This window comes from Triticum urartu, chromosome 7 (genome assembly GCF_003073215.2).
Source record: "Triticum urartu cultivar G1812 chromosome 7, Tu2.1, whole genome shotgun sequence".
Lineage (NCBI taxonomy): Eukaryota > Viridiplantae > Streptophyta > Magnoliopsida > Poales > Poaceae > Triticum > Triticum urartu.
This window is the reverse complement of record NC_053028.1, coordinates 11176467-11198144: the sequence shown is the minus strand read 5'-3', so window position 1 is coordinate 11198144 and position 21678 is coordinate 11176467. Positions and strand designations below refer to the sequence as shown.

The following is a 21678-nucleotide window of genomic DNA, read 5'->3' as shown; positions in this document are numbered from 1 at the left end:
TACACACCACTATTCAATTTCAGTATGAGTGAGCTGCAGAATTCTGACATGGTAAATTCCTTGCTTATATGCATCTGAGCCAATTCTCAGATGAAGGACAGGCATGGGTTGAAGGTAAAACTACTGCCCATATGCATCTGCCAATGACTCTGAGAACAGAGGAGCATAAGCTAGAAATCGTTGTGTACTGTTTTTCTCAAGATTAAAGATACATCCATCTTTCTTATTTCGCACGTCGTACGCTACTAAGGTATCACCACGTCCATGTGAAAGCAAGAAAATGGTGTCACAATCTGGATGAATCCCGACCACCCTGTGCTTCTTCCCAGTCATGCTCATAAGCTCGCTGAATCTGGCAGTATGCTTCAAGACCAATTCTTTACTATCACAATCCTGGAGGCACCAGAGTTCTATCCCAAAGATTTGCTTGTTATCATCGACGGAAGCTATACCATAGTGTAAGCACCCCTGCGACGATCCAATCGTACCAAGTCCTTGCACACTGATGGTCTTCCACACTTTCCCCTCCATGTCTACCCCCAGCAACACATAATCGTTGCTGATGTAATTAAGGTTGCCCATAACATAGAGCAAGCCGCCAACAAAGACGCATCTACTACCGTAAAACAACGTAACTTTCTCAACCATCCCACTATTCCTATGACTCCAAGTTCCTGTCCGGGAGGAGTAGATGTTCACTCCTGTGATGTAACCTCCCCCATATGTCTCCTCGAAATGAAAAACGTGGAAATGGGACGAGACTGCCGGGTCGAAAGCCAGACCTGTGGCATGGGTATGTCTGTTTGCCAGCTCCAGCGGTTGAGGTTGAGGTTGAGGGGGCAGCTCAACCCACCTCCCGGTGGCGGGATTGCACACGACCAAATGGGAATCATCCTTGCTGTTGTAGCGGCGGTAGAGAAGGAGGCCACTACAAGCGTCCACTGTTAAGCTTAGGGTTTGGGGAAACTGCACGACACCCTTAACGGGTGTGGCTATCTCATATATATAAGGGGTACACAAAGGTGTACGGTACAATATACAAGACCTATACAGAGGCTACGTATAAATACAGTCTAACACCCTCCCTCAATCTTAACTATGCCCTGAAGTACAAAGTATGTTAAGATTGCGCCTACAGCCTACAAACTGAGGTTGTGGAAGAGGCTTCGTGAAGATGTCAGCAAGTTGATCCTTTGAGGAGATGAACTTGATGTGAAGTAGTTTATGTGCAACACGTTCCCGCACAAAATGATAGTCAACTTCAATGTGTTCTGTCCGAGTATGAAACACTGGATTAGATGACAGATATGTAGCACCAATGTTGTCACACCAAAGAACAGGCGGCTCCAACTCTCTCAATAAGGACTGTACCCATATGATCTCAGCTGTAGCATTTGCAACTGCCTTGTATTCAGCTTCAGTACTACTCCTGGACACTGTAGCCTGTTTACGAGCAGTCCAGGTGATCAAGTTAGGACCAAAGAAGACAGCATGTCCCCCCGTGGATCGCCTGTCATCTGGATTACCAGCCCAGTCTGCATCTGAAAACGCAGAAAGCGTAGGAGACGGTGCTGGCTGAAGGAGTAAACCATATGAAGCAGTAAAGCAAATGTAGCGAAGAATGCGCTTCACCGCTGTCCAATGAGAAGTCCGAGGAGCATGAAGAAACTGACAGACACGATTGACTGCATATGAGATGTCAGGCCGAGTGATAGTCAGGTACTGCAGACCACCAACAACGCTACGATACTCAGTGGCATCATCAGAGGTGAGAAGATCTCCATCAAAAGCAGACAGACGGTCAGTAGCAGACATAGGAGTCATGACACGCTTGCACTGAAGCATACCTGCCCGTCGCAACAAGTCCATCGAGTACTTATGCCGAGTGAGTGTCAAGCCAACAGGAGAACGTGAAACTTCCAGGCCAAGGAAGTAATGCAACGTTACTAAATCCTTCACCGCAAAATCACCACTCAAGGAGGAGATCAGACGATCAGCAGCAGTATTAGAGGAGCTAATGAGGATGATGTCATCAACATATACCAGAAGATACATCGTCACCTGAGGCCGATGCAGAAGGAAAAGCGAGGTGTCAGCAGTGGAGGGAACAAAACCAAGTGACCGAAGAACAGAGCCCAATCTGGCATGCCAAGCCCGAGGAACCTGCTTCAGCCCATAGAGCGCCTTGACCAGGCGACAAAGATGACGAGGGCGAGCAGGGTCAACGAAACCTGGGGGCTGACGCATGTAAACCTCCTCATCCAGAACACCATGAAGAAAAGCGTTCTGAACATCCAGCTGACGAAGAAACCAGCCCCGAGTAATAGCCAAGGACAGCAGAAGCCGTATAGTCGTTGGTTTGATCACCGGACTGAACGTATCGTCATAGTCAAGACCATACCTTTGCTTGAACCCTTTCGCCACTAACCGTGCCTTATAGCGTTCAATAGAACCATCAGCATGCTTCTTAACTTTGAAGACCCACTTGGAATCAATAATATTGACACCAGAGACTGGGGGAACGAGCTGCCAAGTACCATTTGCCAACAAAGCCCGATACTCTTGCTCCATAGCTTGACGCCAATGAGGTATCCCGAGAGCAACCTGGAAGTGACGTGGTTCAGCCGAAGGATCTTCCTTGATGTGAGCAACACAGGCCGCAAGCCAAGCCACCGTCCCATCTTTGCGTTGCTTGGGACACACAATACCGGATCGACTGCGTGTATGTGGTCGAAGAGCAACAGTAGCAGGTGGTGCAGCAAGTGGCGACGACACCAGCGATGGAGAAGCAGTTGGCGAGGCAGCTGGCGACGAAACACTGACTCCAGGCGAGGACGAGGGAGAACCAGGCGAGGCAGCAGTCGACCGGGCGGGTGAGCCGATCGGCTCAAGACCGACCAAGTCACTGGTGGCCGGCCTAGGCGAGGCTGCCAGCGCGGGGGGAGCTGGCCCAGGCAAGGCCGCCGGCTCAGGGGAGGTCGGCCCAGGGGAGGCCGGCTCAGGAGAAGCCGGCCCAGGCGAGACTGGCCCAGGCAGAGACGCAGCCGGCTCAGGGAAGGCCGACACAGGCAAAGCCGGCGCGGGGGCGCCCGGTCCAGACATGCATGGCGCATGCACGAGACCGCTTCCCATGTCCGGGGTAGTCGATAGCTCCGGCTCCTCTAGCAACTCAAGGCGAGCTCCATGACCCGTTCCTGCAGCATGATTAGGCAACAACGCAGGAGAGTATGCAATATCAACAAATTGAGCAGGCAAAGGAGGGGTGGAATGCGAGGAGGGGACTAGAGGTGCAGGATTTGTGGACAAAGAAGAGAACGGAAATACACTCTCGTCAAACACAACATCACGCGAGATATAGACACGGTTGGATGGAATGTGAAGACACTTGTATCCTTTGTGAAGAGAGCTATACCCAAGAAAAACACAAAGTTTGGACCGAAACTCAAGCTTACGCTTATTGTAAGGACGCAGATGAGGCCAGCATGCACAACCAAAAACTTTGAGAAATGTATAATCTGGAACCTCATTAAGCAACAGTTCAAGTGGTGTTTTCATCCCAAGGAGTCGTGTAGGAAGCCTATTTATGAGAAAACAGGCAGTGGAAAACGCATCACTCCAAAAACGAAAAGGTGCCGATGCATGAGCAAGTAAAGTGAGACCAGTTTCGACAATGTGACGATGCTTACGTTCAGCCGTGCCATTCTGCTGATGTGTATAAGGGCAAGACACGCGGTGCGAAATCCCAAGCTTATTAAAAAACGAATTGAGGTTGTGGTACTCACCCCCCCAATCTGACTGGACATGGATGATCTTATGCTTAAGAAGACGCTCAACGTGAGCTTGAAATTGTAGAAACACATCGAACACATCAGATTTACGCTTGATAAGGTAAAGCCAAGTAAACCAACTATAAGCATCAATAAAACTGACATAATAATTATGACCGCTCACAGAAGTTTGGGCATGCCCCCATACATCAGAAAAAATAAGCTCAAGTGGAGTTTTGACGACACGACTCGAATCTAAAAACGAAAGCTGATGACTCTTGCCTTGATGACAGGCATCACAAACCGTGGCAGCATCTTTATTGGACACAACGGGAAGACTATGACGATGAAGAACACTATGAACTATGGGAGTGGCAGGATGACCAAGCCGTGCATGCCAATGAGTAGGAGACACACGAACACCACTGAGCGCTCGAGGAGCAGAAGGCAGATCAAGTGCATATAATCCATTGCGCAGGCGACCTCTAAGCAGAACGTCCCTCGTGGCCCGATCCTTGATAAAAAAATAAAAAGGATGAAACTCAGTGAAAACATTGTTATCACGAGTAAGCTGAGGAACAGATAATAAGCTACGAGTAGCAGTGGGAACTCTAAGGACATTACGAAGATGGAGAGATTTTTGTTTGTGAGTTAGGAGAGAAGCCTGACCAACATGTGATATATGCATACCTGCTCCACTGGCGGTGTGAACCTGATCATGTCCACAGTAGGGCTCTTGGACGGAGAGTTTGCCCATCTCGCCTGTCAAATGATTTGTAGCGCCCGTGTCCATATACCAAGTGGGATCAATGGGATATGATGGAGTGTGGCCTGCTTGGCGCGCAGGCTCGTGAGTGGCCAAGGCAGCTTGTTTCTCGTTGCCTTTGCCATTGTTGCCGATGCCGAGAAAATCCTGCTTAAAGCGGCGATGACAGCGGGAAGCAATGTGACCTGGAATGTTGCACAATTGACAGGGAAGCTGAACGCCACATGAAGGGCAACAGGCACACGAGCGGCCACCCCCAGTCGTGGGCAAAGAGGGAGCGACAGGCGGCCGCTGAGCTTGTGAAGTCAGAGGCACTGATTTTCCATCAGCAGATGACTTGAAGGGCTTCCCTTTCCCACGAGTGGCAGCATTGGCAGCAATAAAATTCGGGCTGGTATGGCGGGACTTGACACGCTGCTCTGTGGCGAGGAGGCGGGCGTAGAGCTCACGAGGTTCAAGCGGAGTGTCACGACCATTGATGTTCTCAGCAAGGTTATCATAGTCGTCGTCCAGGCCATTCATGACGAAGGTGGTGAAGTCCTCTTTGCGAAGCGGTTGACCAATGGAGGCCAAAGTGTCTGCGAGACGCGTCATCTTGCCGAAGTAATCGGTAATGCTGAGATCAAGAAGCTTGGTCTCCCCCAGCTTCGTACGAAGAGTGTGAGCACGGGCCTGCTGCTGAGATGCGAAGCTGGTGTGAAGGGCAGACCATGCCTCCTGGGACGTGGCAGCGAAGAGGACCAAGGAGGATACCGCCTCGGTGAGTGACGACTGGATCGCAGAAAGGATGGCTTGATCCTGAGCTACCCACGCATGATACGCAGGGTGATGTGGTGGAGGACACGGCAGGGAACCGTCGACGTAGCCCTCCAGGTAGCGACTGCGGAGAAGCGGCAGCACCTGTGCACGCCACGACAGGTAATTATCCGTGGTCAGTTTTACTGGGATAAGATGCGCGAAGTAAAACGGCGCACTGGCCACGGCATGATCAACAGCAGGAGGCGGCTTGTAGTAGTTCATGTGGGATGAACCACCAGATGCACCAAGACCCAGCGATGCGGAGGAAGTAGCAGCCGGCGGAGGAGCTCCAGGATAGGACACAGCGATTGCCGGCGGGTAGCAGCCGCCATAGGGCAACGGCGTTGGCTGGGTGCCATAGGGCACAAGCGGCGCCCTGTCCGCCCCGGCGGTCGCGGCGCCAGGTGCAGCCGCATAGGGTTGCGGGGTTGGGGCGGCGTAGGACGCCACGGGAATGGTGGCGTGTGGTGCAGATGCAGCGGCCGCGTAGGGCGAAGCGCCATACGCTGCGTTGTACGCGGTAGATAGCGGAGGAGCGGCCCCGTAAGGCCCGTAGGACGCTGATCCGGCAGAAACAGGCGCCGCTCCGTAGGGGCCTGCTGGCGGCGGAGGACCAGCTCCGTAGGGCCCGTAGGGCACCGATCCCATCCAGGGACAAGCATACGAAGAGTCCCCCAACGCAGGCGGAGGCGCGGTCGGTGATGGCGGCGGCGGCTGATCTGAGGAAGCACCCACCATCGAGGACTGGCCGGGGTAGACCGAGACCAGGGGGCCCGAGGAGAGGAACGGCGATGCAGGCGCCGTGGCAGAGGCCGGCGCAACGGCGGCGATGGAGGTCGGTTCGATCGCGGCGGCGGCAACAGCGGAAGTCATAGGACCGGTTAGGGTTGATACCATGTTAAGCTTAGGGTTTGGGGAAACTACACGACACCCTTAACGGGTGTGGCTATCTCATATATATAAGGGGTACACAAAGGTGTACGGTACAATATACAAGACCTATACAGAGGCTACGTATAAATACAGTCTAACATCCACCTGGGTGATGCCACTGTACTTGTTTGGCTGCAGGTAAGGGATGGAAGGGTCAAACGGGGCTGCGGTGCCGGAGACGCTCACGAAGTGGTGGTGTCCCCCGTTGTTGCTGATGGTCGTGTAGAGGAAGCCCGCAAGGGCCTCGGGAAACTTCTTGCGGTTGGCGGGGTCAGCGATGAGGTCATGCCAGAGTACAGAGACCGACTTGAAGCGATGGACGGATCTGACGGGGAGACGGCAGAGGATCTCCAGGATGAGGTCGTCGGTGAGGAGGCTGGCCGCCGTTGCCCCTGGATGGCTGCCCAGCCCCAGCTTGGTGTTCCTCCAGAATATCTCCCCCTTCTCTGGCTCCTCCATGTAGCGGGGAAGCGGAAGGGCCTAGGCAGGGGACATATCTGCAAATGGATAGAGGAAATCATTGATCTGCCTAATGAAAATCAACCCGGGTGGTTGCGGGTAGTGGTGACCTCGACATGGTGAGTCAGGAAAGATAGTACCTTGGTTTAGCTCGGCGATGGGTGACGGGGACGCCGCCGGCAGAGCTTCGCTTCTCGGAGGGCACTGAGCTACAAATAAATTGTTGGGCAGACTCAGCTAAAGAAGAATGCAGAAATTTCAAATTCTGAATAGTTTAAATAATAAGAAGTAAACAAAAGAAGCTATACCAGTCAACACATCTTTTCTTCCATAAAATGTTGTGTATGAGGATATCCATAAAAAAATCCATCAAAGCCCGCTGTCAACACATCTTTTCTTCCAGTCATATTGGAACGATCTCCAAGTTTTAAAGAAACCAACTGCACCCACGACGCAAAACAGAGCTGCCAGGCCGACCCACTAGCTACAACTGTCGGAGAACATGGCCAAGGTTAATGTGGATGCTACCAGCTGGGAGTTTGGGTATTGGGGCGGTTGCAGCGGTGTGCAGAGACAGGGAGGGCATATGTACCTGGCTTCATCAGCCATTGTCTTTAGGGGCATCAGCAACCTTACCACATTGGGGGCAATAGCAATAAGAGAATCAATGGCTCTAACAGAGGATCTCAATTTACAGTCTATCCATGTTGCATCAGATTGTAAGGTGGTGATTGAGGATATTAAGCGGAAAAGTGGGCAGGCTACGGTGCTATTATACATGAAATCATAGAGTATTTCAGTATTTTATTTTATGTAACTTTGTCCATGAGTTTAGGTGCTGGTATTTAGGGGCATGCTACGGACGTATTTTGAGCATAATACAATAGCATATTTCAACAACAAAGGGCCTGTCGTGTAGTCGATGTTCGAAGCTGGATTAGTGGATGGGTAGAAATTGGTGGATCAATGGATATGCTACGTATTTTGATGGGTATGGCATGTTTCGTGTTCGGGTACTACTGAAATGGGTTTGAACCCATGAAACATGTCGAGTTTTATAATATACCCAATAGCAGCCCCACGGGGCTAGAAAGACGCCCATCCATGTCCCCTAATAGTGTAAAAACCCATAGGGACGCGGATTTTGGGGCCCCCATTGCCATCTTGAGCTGTAGAAGAAGGGGGGCGTGGTGGTGCGGTCGAGGTGAAAGAGAAGAACGTGCCGAGGAGCGGGAGGGTGAGGAACTCCTGCACCCTTGCCTCGTAAGTTTTCGAGAAGAAAGATGCCCCCGCGACAGATCGCGAGAGAAACAGAGATTTTCAGAAAAGAGCTATCTCGATTGCACAAAAAAAATTGGAAACACAGAGATTTTTTTTCGCGAATACGCAAAGCTTGCGTATCATTCCATTAATAGAAGAAGAGGGAATACAAGGTATGGGACAACACATGCACGATCGCAATATGGCATGACATGGTGCCCGGAGCAGAGGGACATGGGTGCTCAGCCCAAACAAAGAAAAACACCACGGCATAACTCTCCCATCCCTAAGAAGCAACTCGAACCTAATGAAGACAACAACAAATCCTACTCCACCGTCGGGATGCCACGAGTAATCAAGACAACGCCTTCATGAAGGGAACGACGTTAAGGACGCCGTCGTCGTCCGGTCCAAGAGCTCGGACCTAGGGTTTCCCCTGATTCTCCCGTGGCAACGCCTCCAAGAAGGGAATGGCACCCATGGGTGTCGCCGCTGCCAGCACCGGCAAGCCGAGCAAGGATTTCGCCTTGGCCATAATCTGAGCAATCCCATGCCCCGGGGTAGACTTCGGAGAGGAGGAAGTCGAGACACAGGTCGAGGCCGCCAATCACAGGGAGGGGAGCAACGTCCGCCGCCGAAGCCAACACCGGACGTCACCGGGAGAGCAAGCCACAGATCTGGCAGTAGAGGGAGCGAGGCGCAGAGGTGAACGGGGTTGGACGGCGGGGCGGAGGGGAATGCGACGGCGAGGTAAGGTGGCTGGCAACGCGGACGGGCCAAGATCTGGAGAGAAGCGCAGATCCGGGCCTGCCGGAGCCAAGCCCGCGGGGACGCCGTCAAGCTGAAGAAGCTGGAATAGGGACACAGCTCCTGGAGCATGTCGGGTCCAGAGCCGCGCCAGCATGGAACCCGGCCGACCATGAACGCAGGAGGAGGACGCAGGTCCATGGCCAGTAGGGCCGTAGCCGGAGCAGACTCGCGGGGGAAAAGACCGCCATGGAAAACTAGCGCGCCCACGCCATAGGGGTACCACTGGAGAATCTCCATGGATGCCACGCCACTGCCATCACTGCATCTTGCAAGGGGGGAGGGGTGGGGGCGGAGGCGGAGGGCAACGCGGCCCGAGGGCAGCCGCGGGAAGCCGGCAGGAGCAGCCAACACGGGAGCCGCCGCCAAGTGCGACCAGAAGAGGGGCACACGAGGAATCGGCCAGAGTCGCGCGTGGTGCCCCTGAGCGGGGCGGGGCGGAGGCCGAGGGCACCACGGCGGATGACAGCCGGCAGGAGCAGGCACCGCAGGAGCCTCCGCCAAGTGCGCCAAGAGGAGGAGCGCCCGAGGAGGGGGCCGGAGTCGCGCGGGGGGCGCTCGTAGCAGCGCCAGGGCCAGGGCACGCCGCAGCCCTCGCTGGCCCAGCAGGAGGCGGCGGCCGCCGGGGTGGAGGGTGGCCCAAGCTGCGGATCGGGGGGAAGGGGGTGGTGGTGGCGGAGCGCGCGAGCGGAGGGGCTCAGATCCGCCCCGCCGCCGCCATCCCGGGGTCCGGCGCGGCTTCGCCGGCCAGCCCTCCGGCGGCGGCGATGCGGAGGAGCTGGCGGCGGCGGCTAGGGTTCCCCCCGGGTCGCCAGAGGTGGGCGACGCGGGGGAGGGGGGTGCAAACACAGAGATTTTCGGGAAATAAATAAAAAGACAACTAAACACAGAATGGGAGGAGTGGGGTGGACGTCGAGGCAGTTGGGGGGGGGGAGGGGGCCGAGGGGAGGATGGATGAAATAATGAAGGGGATCGTCTAGAAAAGATCTCATGCAATTTGAGATAAATTGCATCCTTAAATTGCGTGATTGAGCTTCAATGCCTCATAGCCTCAGAATAAAGTGGTCTGTGAGAATCGGTACAAAGGAAACCGGATAGGTGAAAATCGATGAGGAAGATCGCATGAGAGGTAGGAGGGACGAACGAAACAACGTATGGACACTCCTTTAGGACTAGATATGAGAGAGGGCATGGGTGGTATGTGAGGGCAAAACATTGTTGTGGCCTGCCTAGTTTGTGAGGAATTTTCTATACACACGACAGCCCAGCCCAACACAATGTGCCTGCCTTGCTCGCATCTAGCAGATTGATTAATGCCGCATTGGCGCATGAGGAGCAGGGAGCTGGCCAGCTTTGGCATTGTTGATGAAGGCGAGCAGCAGTGCATTGTGGCCTTGGGATGACAAATTTGGTGTTTTGACCCTTTCATGATAGTTGAGCCAGATCTAACCCTGGTTTGAAAAAAAAATCAAGATATGACCTTTTTCCTACCGAAGGGGTCGATGGCGGTAGGGTACCAGCCTACCGCCGAGGCCCCTGATGGTAGGCAACATATCCACATCAGCACAGTGCAACCCTACCACCAAATAGGCTGGCGGTAGCCTGTGCAACCGTATCGCCAAGGTGCTCGGTGTAGATAGGTACAAGTACCGTATTTGTTATTTAGAATATTTTGCAGTAGGACATGCAACCCTACCGCCAAGCACCTTGGCGGTAGCAGTTATACCCTATCGCCATCGACCCGGACGGTAGAAAAAGGGTCGGATCTAGCTGAACTTTCACAAAAGGGTCAAAACACCAAATTTGTCCGCATGGGGAGAAGTGGCGAGGAGCTAAGAGCATCTCCAGTCGTTGCCCTTCAGGAGGCGCTAAAAATCGCCCCCTCGGGGCGCACCGGTGCAAACCGCGTGCTGGGGGCGCGATGCCCCTCAGTCGCGGCGCCCACGTTATTTTTGAAAATTAAATTCCGGCACAAACACGGCGAAAATTCAACCAAACTTTAGCGAGTTCATACATATTTAAAATATTTTACAAAAAGCCGCTACTAGGCCCGCCATCTCCCTCGCCGCTCCTCGCCGCCCGCCGCCCTTGCAGCTCTACATGTCGAGGAGGCTGTAGAACCGCGTGTAGTCGTTGCCGCCATCGTCGTCGTCGCCTCCTCCTAGGCCGCCGTCCCTGCTGCAACCCTCCCCAGGTTGGCGCGGCGGGTTGGACGGTCCGGGGGCATCCTCGTCGTCGTCGCTGTCGAGGATCACCACGCCATTCTCGTCCTCGCGCCCACGCTTGCGGGCGGCTATCTCCTCCAGGGCCCGGCGCTGCCGGACCATCTCGTCGCGGAGGTAGTCGTCCCGCGCCCACTGTAGGGCGTCCTCGTCGGAGAAGCCGCGCCGGGCTATCTCCTCGTACTCCGCGGGGAGGCCGGGCTCCGGCTTCGGCCTGACGAGGACGAGGCGGCCAGAGGCGGGGGTGGAGTCGTCGATGCGGACGCCGGAGCTGCGGGTGCGCGCGCTGACAGGCGTGTCCTGGGGCTCCGACTTGACGGGGCGGAGGCAGGGGGAGCCGGACGAGCGGCCGGACGAGGAGGAGGACGCCCCGGGGTCCATGCACCTCGGCGTCCACGAGCTCCCATGCCGGCGAGAGAAGGACGGGGGAGCGGGGTACTCTAGCCTCGGCGTGTTGCCGCCCTCGATGTCCTCAAGGACGGCCTCCAGCGTGCGGTCGGGCACGCCCCACCATCGGCGCCGCCCTTCGGAGTTGAGCCTTCTGAGGGCACGACGCCGTTGGTGGACTAGAGCTGCTCGGCATGGCGGCGGCGGAAGTAGGGCTCCCAGAGCGGGCTGTCGGGGACGTACCGTGGACCTTCCCTCGCCGCCCGCGGCAGGGAGGCGCGGATACGCGCGATCTCCGCACGCCGCGCCGCCCCGGTGGGCGGTGATGGCACCGGGACCCCGCCAGCGCTGATTCTCCATGACCTGGGCACCCGCATGTTCGGCGGGACCGGGTACTCGGCCTCGAAGAGGAGCCAAGCTTCGTCCTCGTGAAGGTGGCGGCGGCCGAAGCCGTTCGCCGCCGCGCCGTCGCCTGGGGAGCGCTCGGCCATGCTTTAACTGGAGACGGCGAGAGGAGAGAGAGGAAAAGGGGAGAAATGGCGCATCGGTGGTGGAGACTCTGTGTGTGTCACCGGCGCGCTGTGCGTCGTCCGGTCTTCACTGCGCCGCCCGTGAGGCATCAATGGAGGAGGCTGACCGGTGCGGCAGATTTGGCATTGATTCGCCGCGGGAAACGAGGCGATGAGGACGACGAAGCGACGAGAAGAGAGACGAGTCGCTGGCAAGGAGGGCCCGCGGCTCTTTCGCGCCAAAAACGATTCACCCGGCGCCCCCGAGCGCCCCCCAGCGCGCCGGGTTCGGCCTGGGTCCGCCGGCGCCAATTTCGGCCCGAGCCGGCGAAAAATGGGCTCTTGAGGACGCGACTGAGCCGATTTTTCAGCGTCGACAGGCGGAAAATCGCTTGAGAGGTCTTACTGAGGACGCGGCTGGAGATGCTGTAAGGTCGATATCCCGAGCTGCACGTCACACCGTCGTACCAACCACCCATCCCCCATGCTGTTACGGCGCCGCCATTTCCCAGGCGTCAACTAACAGCGGCGAAGTGATGAGGCAACCACCCTGCCGCATGAACACAGCCACACATGTAATTTATTTTCCTTGCCAAATTCTTATTTCTCAATTCAAGATTTTTATATTGGTTGTGGGCTACATAACTTTGAGTTCAATCAGTTGATAGTCATTTAGGTACTACATAACTGCTGGTTTTAGTTGAAATTTATACTAAAAACATGTCATGTATTTCTGAATAGAGGGATCCATGCTAAACATGCTTGATGGTAAAATGGTTGATATAACCGCTGAAAACAAAAGTATGCATTTCCATATCAACTATGCCCACTGAGATAGTATTATCTGATTCATAATTTCAACTTTTTTATGCCTCTCTTTAGTTTGGCCCGTCCAGTCTTTTGTTTCCAGCTCCGTCACGGAGGGAGAGACACTTTCGTTGTTGCCTTCCTCTCGGAGATGAAGAGGCCAAACATTGAACGTCATGCATGCATGCATGTGCATAGAGACACTTTCGTTGGTGCATGGACAGAGTAATGTCTTTCTCGAAAAAAGAAATGAATAGAGTAAAGTCAGAATAAAACCTCGTTCAGTATTCATGCGCACGTACAAGGCCATGGTACTCGTATGTACGGTCCTACCTATGCACGGAAGTTGCCTCGGTCGCTTTACTCAATGCACTTTTGCTTTCAAGCATGGTTAATAATACAACCAGCATTGACTATAAAGAGTTGTCATGTCATCTCTACGGCTTCTGTACCATAATATTTGTCATTGGGGAAACTTGTAAAGCCTAATAACTGACACATACAATGGTAATCTTTAAAAGGACGTGCTATGCGTCAACCGGTGGGTCTTTCTAAAGATCCGCCGGGTTGGGAGCCATCGGATTGGTGTAACCTTGTGGCTGAGCGTTGTCCTCACTTTTTGTAACAGAGGTTGTGTTGCAAGTTTCTTTTTGCAACATAAATCTTGTTGCAAAAATATTTGCAATGAAGGCTGTCCTATAGATTTTTTTAATATATGTCTTGTTGCATAATTTTGTTTGCAACAGAGATCTTGTTGCAGAAAGTTTTTTGCTTCTCTCTTTTTTCTGTAACATAGGTGTTGTTGCGGAAATAACTTTCGCAACACAGATGATGTTGCAGAAAAATTACAAGATGCAGATCGAATAGTGCGGTGCGTGAGCCACACATAGGATACGCATCACGCGCTAGAGGCAACGGACACCCGTGCCAGATCAACCAGTTGTTCCCAAGCTTTTCCCATTTTCAAATATGTACTACTTACAATCTGACAAAGTGTCTTAAGCCTCGTACTGTAGCTAGCTACCTGCTTCTCTTCTTCCTCATCTTCTCTGTCCTCCAACTAAGCAAAGATATAAGAATACTATTTTAATCCTTTTAGTCTGCTTATGCCGCATTATTGTATTTGCTCTTATATATTCTCGGTGTGCACATTTCAATGTCCACAAGGCACAATGCATAGTTAATTCGGATACAGATGGTTTATTTTATTACTCCCTCCGTTTTTATTTAGTCCGCATATTAGCTTTGGTCAAAGCCAAGCATTGTAAACTTTGACTAAGTTTATAAAAAAATATTAATATATACAATAACAAATCAATACTATTAGATTCATTATTAAATGTACTAACACATTATATAGATTTGGTATGGCAAATGCTTGTAATTTTTTCTATAAAGTTGGTCAAACTTTATGAAGTTTGACTTCAGTCAAACCTAGTATGTTGGCTGGCTGTCAAGCATGCGTCACCAATGTTGTCATTGCCCAATGACCTCGCTTCATTATCTGGTGTACACTCCCATGATAAAGAGTGTAGTCAAGATCCGGCCGGGTCGCAGAGTTTAAGATTGACCAAATCACTGGTGTATCTCGTGGTTTGTACAAAATGCCCGCTTCCATTGAGAGGAGGAGACCCAAAGCTAAACCTCGGACCTGATATCTGATATTGGGGTACAGTGTCGCCGCACCAGAGATTAAAATCTAAATTTTGCCATATACGTGTTTTGTAAGACAAATTATTATCCTTTATGTCCAGGGTAACGTAGGAAATGTGTTTGTGTTTACTCATAGCTAGCATAGCAAGGCGTCAATTTTGAAACTCCAAAGATCCAGTCTTCAGTGAGAGTACACTTGTGTCTCACACAAAACACTTGCCATTGCCTTCCCAACCTGCAATTCTTTGGAGGATATGTTAATGCGAAGAAGATACCAATTACACCCAATATCTTAATATATCAGTCTTGCATAACGACGATATGAACAACGATGGTTTTTAGAACGACCGGCATGAGCTAGCAAACGCTGAGGTTTTTATACCCGGGCGATGTCCACTAGCTAGCTAGCCACTATATTACGTACTATAAATAGGTGTATCTAGTCAGTGTAAAACTGTAAATACATACAGTGCAGAGTCGTCGGAGTGAGGGCAGCAATGGCTCCGACTCCATTTCTTCTTCTTCTTCTTCTCCTTCTTCCTCTGGCTCCCGCGCCTGTCTTGTCGGCCGCCATCGGACCGGTTACCAAGACCGGCAAATTCATCACCAAAGAGCTCCGTAGGAGTACGACAATCAACAAGCCCGTCAAGGATTACATGGGACTGAGGGCGCAGCAGGGCCAGCGCAAGGACGGCCAGCAGACGGGCAGCGCGGCGGCGGACAGCTACAGCCCCTTCATCCTCGACCTCTCCGTCGGGACCTCGCCGCAGACACTCCCCCTCATGATGGACATCACCAGCGACCTCGTCTGGGCGCACTGCGATCCCTGCCCCTCGTGCCACATCCTCTCGCCGCCGACGCAGACGCCCACGTTCCTGCCCGAACGCTCCAAATCCTTCGCCGAGGTCGGCTGCGCCACCCAGACTTGCCAGCGCATGAGAGACCACGACTGCGCCGGACACGACCTCTGCAGGTACAAAATGAGCCATATGTCCGGCTTCCTCGCCACCGAGACGTTCAGCTTCGGGAACATCACGGGACCGGGGCGTACAGACGTCCCGGGCGTGGTGTTTGGCTGCAACCTCAACATCACGTTGCCGGAGATCAGCGGCGTCTCCGGCTACGCCGGCTTCAGCAGGGGGCCCCTCTCCCTCGTGTCGCAGCTCAACATCTCCAGCTTCGCCTACTTCATCGCGCCCCCCGAGCACGACGCCGGCAAGAGCTTCGTCAGCTGGAGCTGGGGAGGCGCCGCCGACAATGCCACGGCAGTGCAGACCACGACTACGGGAAGCAGCAGCAGCACGCCGCTGCTGGCGGCCACAAAAGCCCAAAACCCTTACTGGTACTACGTTAATCTCACCGGCGTGCAGGTCGACGGCAAGCTCCTGGCCGCCATCTCGGCTGAGACCTTTGACGTCCAGCGTTCCGGTGGGGTGTATCTCAGCACCAGGTTTGCCCTCACCTTCCTCGTCGAGGACGCGTACAGGGTGCTGAGGCAGGAGCTGGTGAGCAGGATCCAGTCCGAGGGTGTGGCTCCGGTGAACGTCTCCTCAGGCGACTGGGACCTGTGCTTCCTCACGGAGCACTTTGCGAACGCCAAGGTTCCAACGATCGCACTTGTGTTCGACGGCGCTGACGCGGCGATGGAGCTCAACGTGAAGAACTACTTCCAAGATTTGGGCCACGGGAGCACGTGCCTCACCATACTGCCGTCGCCCCACGGCTGGCCGGGCTCGGTCCTGGGCAGCCTGCTCCAGGCAGGCAGGACCATGGCCTACGACATCCACAGTGATGGCGGTGGCACGCTGACGTTCGAGACGTTCGAGACGGCAGCGGGTGCCCCAGCGCCGGCGAAGGTGCCGCTCATGATAATGACCACTCTTCTTCTCTGGGCGCTCCTTTATTAGCTATATTATTACTGCTTAATTTGCATAAATAAATTCTCTCTTCTAGGCTTCTGCATGTGTTCTACAGTAGCCACAGCGGGAGAAAGCGGTCAATTATACTCCTATCCTATGTCGCTAATAATGTGTACTCTGTCTCTTCTTTGCTTAAGATATCTATTCTATCTATATATCTATCGTCGAGCTCAGCTGCACCCTAAATCTGAGCCTTTGGTATGTGCGTTGAGATGGTGTCAATCCTGTCAGACGCGTCAGAGGTCGAGCAGGGGAAAATGAGGATACAAACTAAATACGGCAAGTACAGTGCGCGCTTGTGGGCCAATTCCGTACTTGGTGGCGTCGGTCCGTGAGGCTATGATTCTGAGCCGTGGCCCAGAACGTCTGGGTGTGGATAGTCCAGGTTGTATGGGGGTTTGCCGAGTAGTGAGATCAAGGAAGTGGTGAGGGGACTCATGGCGATGGCATCTGTGGCGGCTGCGACTTCCTGCGGCGGAGCGGCGATGGAAGCCGATGGCCTGGATTTCCTCATGGATCTAGTTGACCGGTGAGTTTCTCTAGCCCGGCTGTCGTCCTAGATCTGCGTGCTTCCATGGATTCACCATCTCTCCGCCGTGGAAGCTTACTCTGGCGCGGCTTGAAGGTTTCCACTGAGGGATAAGTACGCGGCCAGCTTTTCCGGCGGTGCCTCTAGTGCCGCCGCCGCGGGAGGAAGCACCGGCTTTGCCGGCGTTTTCTACTTGTGGCTCCGGCTGCGCACAACGATTGGGGGACTGCAGCCCAGGAGGTCTGCGCAATCGACAGGGAACATGGTTTTGGGAAGCGCCTGGGTGGACTAAAAGGTCATAGTTTTGTTTCAGCTGAACATGCCCAAAATGTTTTTTAGACTTGCGAAATCGTTCGATTCGATAGCTGATTTAGCACGGTCCATTGTATCTGCCTCATGTTCCGTGGTTCTAGTGCAGTCTGAATGATGTAAGTAGGTGATCTACTAAAAGCGGTGCCTCTAGTGCCGCCGCCGCGGGAGGAAGCACCGGCTTTGCCGGCGTTTTCTACTTGTGGCTCCGGCTGCGCACAACGATTGGGGGACTGCAGCCCAGGAGGTCTGCGCAATCGACAGGGAACATGGTTTTGGGAAGCGCCTGGGTGGACTAAAAGGTATAGTTTTGTTTCAGCTGAACATGCCCAAAATGTTTTTTAGACTTGCGAAATCGTTCGATTCGATAGCTGATTTAGCACGGTCCATTGTATCTGCCTCATGTTCCGTGGTTCTAGTGCAGTCTGAATGATGTAAGTAGGTGATCTACTAAAATTTGAAGATTCAGGAGATGTGTAAACAAATAGTGCTTCCTGGTTAATTCAGGTTGCGCCTTGGTAGTGCTAGTGCACCTCCTGATAGGACACCGTGATTCAGGTTGTTCCTGGGTAGTGCACCTCATGATAGGAGCCTACTAAGACTGTGCACTCTACATGTTCCTAAAAAAAAGTTGTGCACTCTACATATTTTGTTAAGTAGTATTTTTAGTTCTGATTGGCTTGCATTTTCATATTGCTTAGTAGTTGTGGTGACAATCTTTGCAGATCAGAACAGAGCTGTGGAGATGGAAAAGTTGACCGGGATTAAATCCGTAAGATGGACTTCAAGCTAATGAGATACAGTACAAGATTGAGTGGCTAAAAAAAGGCAAACCCATAGATCTACCATTATGTCCCATATGGCCATTCAGTCCGGATGCCCTCACATCGACGTGGTAATGTTGCAAATACTTAATTTCAGTTTTATGTTCCCGGTGTACTGCATGGATTGCTGGTCCTTGTACATCCTGGACACAGAGAAGAAGATCTTCAGGGTGTTGAACCCGACTGAGACACACCCCTGTGACGAGATGGAAACGAAACACAATGCCATTGCAAAGAGATCCCAGCGTCGATTCTGACAATGCTTCAACGACATATTCGGTGGATGATTGGTTGACGTGGACGGATGGACTTCTGTCTATCCGTTGGTGGCCCATCGCGATCCTTGTACAAGGTGAGTGAATGCCAAGCCAATTTTTGGAATGTACGGTAGTATAGAAGATATTGGTGTTGGACTAATGATTTGTTGACAGGGAGGAGAGCGGTGTTTACATTGTGCACTACATCCATGAGTTCAATGTGCTGTACCTGCATCTTGTGATGAACATAGGTTACAGTAATATGTGATCTCATTTGTGTGCCTAGATATTGTTTTTATCACCTACGGAAAAGTCTCGAATATGAGATCGTGACTATGAGAGAGTATCAGGGTGACCTGCCAAGTTTCATGTGCCTCGAAATCATGGATTGAGGGGATGAAGTCAGAATAGTTGCAGGGCGGCTCTATCTTTTGACCCTATTGCTCGTGTGTTCCCTAGTGTAGTTTGTCACTTTTGGTTTTCGCGCCTGCGAATTTCTAAAACTCAAGTGTGAGTTCTGTGGACATTGGATTTGAATGTGTATTGTTGGACGTAAAGTGCTAGTGGAACGTTGAAGTCGCGGCATTTCCCTGAAATTTCCATGAAATGTTTGAAGTCGGACCCAAAGTGCCAGCGGATATAAAACGACGGCTAGTGTTGTGTCAGGCAGTTTGTGAGTTGCAGATGGAACATGATGGCTCAGTATTAGAGCTGAGCCGCGGGGGACTGGCCGTTCCGGCTGGACGGTGAGGACGCCTACCGCAATAAATGAGCCAGGGCCCACATCATTTCTATATCACATACAGTGAGAATACCAGATGGAATACGAGTTATGACACGAATCCACATGTGACTGGGCGGCTAAGATATCAGGTTCAGATGAGCTTGAGCTCAGAAACGAATTTTCCTACATCTATCTATCTATCTATCTATTGTATCACTTTAGCTAAAGGTAAGTCGCGCAATTTCTCATTTGGGGTCTGTCAAATTGTTGGCCCTTCATTTTCTTTTTCCAAGATACGTGCTATTTTTTGTGGGTTGGTGCTGTTGCTGTTCGGTTGAATTTGACTTGTCACTATTTGTGGTTAGTCAATTTTTTCCCTGCTCCAAAAAGGTTGTTTTCTGCCCCACTCCTTCGGGCCTTGAGTAGCACACGTACAAATCATACCATTGGTCCGATTCATATGCAACGTGCACGCTGGAATGGAATAGGCGGAGGCGCGTAACATGTAAATATTTCTTTACTTCTTGCTCTCGATCCATCAGTTTGGCTATTTGTGGTTTGCAAACTCTGATCCGTGTGTGTATCTGCCTGCTGCATGGGCGCATGTTCTTGCCACTCTAGAGTCGACGCTCACTGTTGTTTTTTCTTTAAGAACACCTTAAGAAGGGCAGAGGATTCCTGCATTTCATTAAGAAGAAGAGAATTGCCCGGTTACTTTGAGATAACCGGACGAAAAGCTGATACAGACACACAAACCTACCACACGGGACAACCGTGGAGAGACCCTGACCACACGATTGATTAAGGGACAATTGAGCAAAAAACCCAACCACATGATTGATAAAGGGAAAATCATGCAAAAACCCAACAACCATGACAGACCACGCCACCCAAGAAGCGCTCGAATGCCAAAAAACACGGAGCAAAGCCACAACCTGCCTCATAGGGCCACCGCCGCACTTTCATCCAGGCCACCACCCTGGCATTCAACGAGCAAAACTCAAGGCCGTCGCCTACTTTCACCAACCCCACCGCCATTGAGACAAACCAATGCAACAAAGAAAAATTGAGCCGGTGTAACGACGTGTCAAGACTCCAAAGGCAACGCCCCCCAAGGAGGGATCGATGAAGACGCCAGCGTCATTCGCATCGGACGAGGCTATAGCTAAGTTTTCACCCGGAGAGTCCAGGAAGATGGGACGACGAGAGGTTGACAGTCCACGACAATGCCTCAAGGGAGGAAACGATGCCTGTGGACGCCACCGCGGCCGGCCCTAACCGAGGTCGTGGCTAGGTTTTCGCCCGGAGGAAGCCAACCACATACGTACGTCACATTAGACTCCAACAAGCTGGCCACCAGCCGGCCCTAACCGAGGTCGTGGCTAGGTTTTCACCCGGAGGAAGCCAACCACGTACGTCACATTAGACTCCGACAAGCTGGCCACCAGCCGGCAAGCCACTTCATCCCAGTCGAGCACCGCGCGTCGAGTAAGCAATCCCAACCACCATCCACCATTCTGGCAACCACATGCAGTAGCAGGACGTCACCCCATGGTGCCATGCAAATGCAATGTGACGCCGCCGCGCCACCTTCCAAGGTCCACAGCACACCATGGCCACTGGAGTAAATTGCACAAAACCACCTCTTTGAAGATAAGGTTTGTGAAAACCATTACAATACATTTTTTTTTAGAAAACACCGTGTCTTCGGTAATCTTTTTTCATAAAACACTGATCGGCGGATCGGGCTCAGATAAATGAGTTTATGGCAGAAGGGACCCGCCAGTCAGGCTGATGTGGCACCGCTTAACATCTCACATGTAACGGCAACGCCTGGTAACATTATCATCCCAATGTGGATCCACCTGTCATTGGAAGAAAAAAGAAAAAAACTGGTTCATCTTATCTTCACGCAGACTTCGTTATTGCCTCGCCCAGGCTCACCGCTGCCGTTGCCTCGCCAAGGCCCGTCCCCGCCGTTGCCTCGCCCAGGCCTGCCGCCGCCGTTGCCTTGCCCAGGCCCGCCGCCGCCGTTGCCTTGCCCGGGACCGCCGCCGCCGTGGTCTGCATCCCACTAGGCTGGAGCGCCGCCGTGGTCTGCATCCCCCTCGGCACCGGTGCACCCCAAGGTCTGCATCCCCTTGGGCACCGGCGTGCTCGAGCTCGGCGACGGAGCCGGTGCTCCCTCGGCACCGGTGTTGGAGCTTGCCGACCGCGGGCCGCCGCACCTTCTTAACGTCGGGAACCTCCTCGGCGCCCTCCAGTTCGTCCAGATCCCGTGATGAATACAGGATGATGAATCAAAGGTTCATTAATGAACTTAGTATGGTTTCTAGATGATTGTGCAAATAAAACACTATTCTCAATAGTAGTTCTATGGCTCAATCTAAGGAATCAAAGGTCCTGCCAAGCGATTTAATATATATGAATCTTGTTTCACATAAATTATGAATTCATGTGAAAGCATGACAGATGCAGTGAAATTTAAATGATACAAACGAATTTGAAGATTGTCATATTCGATAGGACGAAGTCTATACCATAAACAAAGCATGGACTAACACCGGATTGCCATTGGTGTAAAACTTAAACGTGCTAACAAGATTATTGACTTTAGAGCAAGTGAGAGACTGCTGGAAATTTGCCCTAGAGGCAATAATATTGTATTATTATATTTTCATATTCATAATTAAGTGTTTATATTCTATGTTATAACTGCTATGATTCTGAAATATGTGATTCAGTGAA

The 21678-nt window shown here is 52.4% G+C and overlaps 2 protein-coding genes and 1 long non-coding RNA gene across 4 annotated transcripts; 2 read left to right on the top strand and 1 right to left on the bottom strand.

The window, feature by feature from the left end:
- Positions 1–120: 120 nt before the first annotated feature.
- Positions 121–6723, bottom strand: LOC125525957 (F-box protein At3g57580-like). The gene is made up of 3 exons (XM_048690957.1): positions 6370–6723; position 6263; positions 121–941 (listed from the first exon to the last, which is right to left on the bottom strand). The coding sequence occupies exons 1-3, from the start codon at positions 6721–6723 to the stop codon at positions 121–123; spliced, it is 1176 nt and encodes a 391-aa protein (XP_048546914.1).
- Positions 6724–14865: 8142 nt separating this feature from the next.
- Positions 14866–16275, top strand: LOC125518099 (aspartic proteinase nepenthesin-1-like). The gene has a single exon (XM_048683037.1). It carries the CDS (start codon positions 14866–14868, stop codon positions 16273–16275), a length of 1410 nt encoding a protein of 469 aa, XP_048538994.1.
- Positions 16276–16503: 228 nt separating this feature from the next.
- On the top strand, positions 16504–18715 carry LOC125523293. 2 transcript variants are annotated; one of them, XR_007290161.1, is made up of 3 exons: positions 16504–16816; positions 17851–18301; positions 18381–18715. It is a non-coding gene; the product is annotated as an uncharacterized LOC125523293 (long non-coding RNA). The 2 variants fall into 2 exon arrangements; XR_007290160.1 differs by lacking the exon at positions 16504–16816 and adding an exon at positions 17272–17427.
- The last annotated feature ends 2963 nt before the right edge of the window (positions 18716–21678 follow it).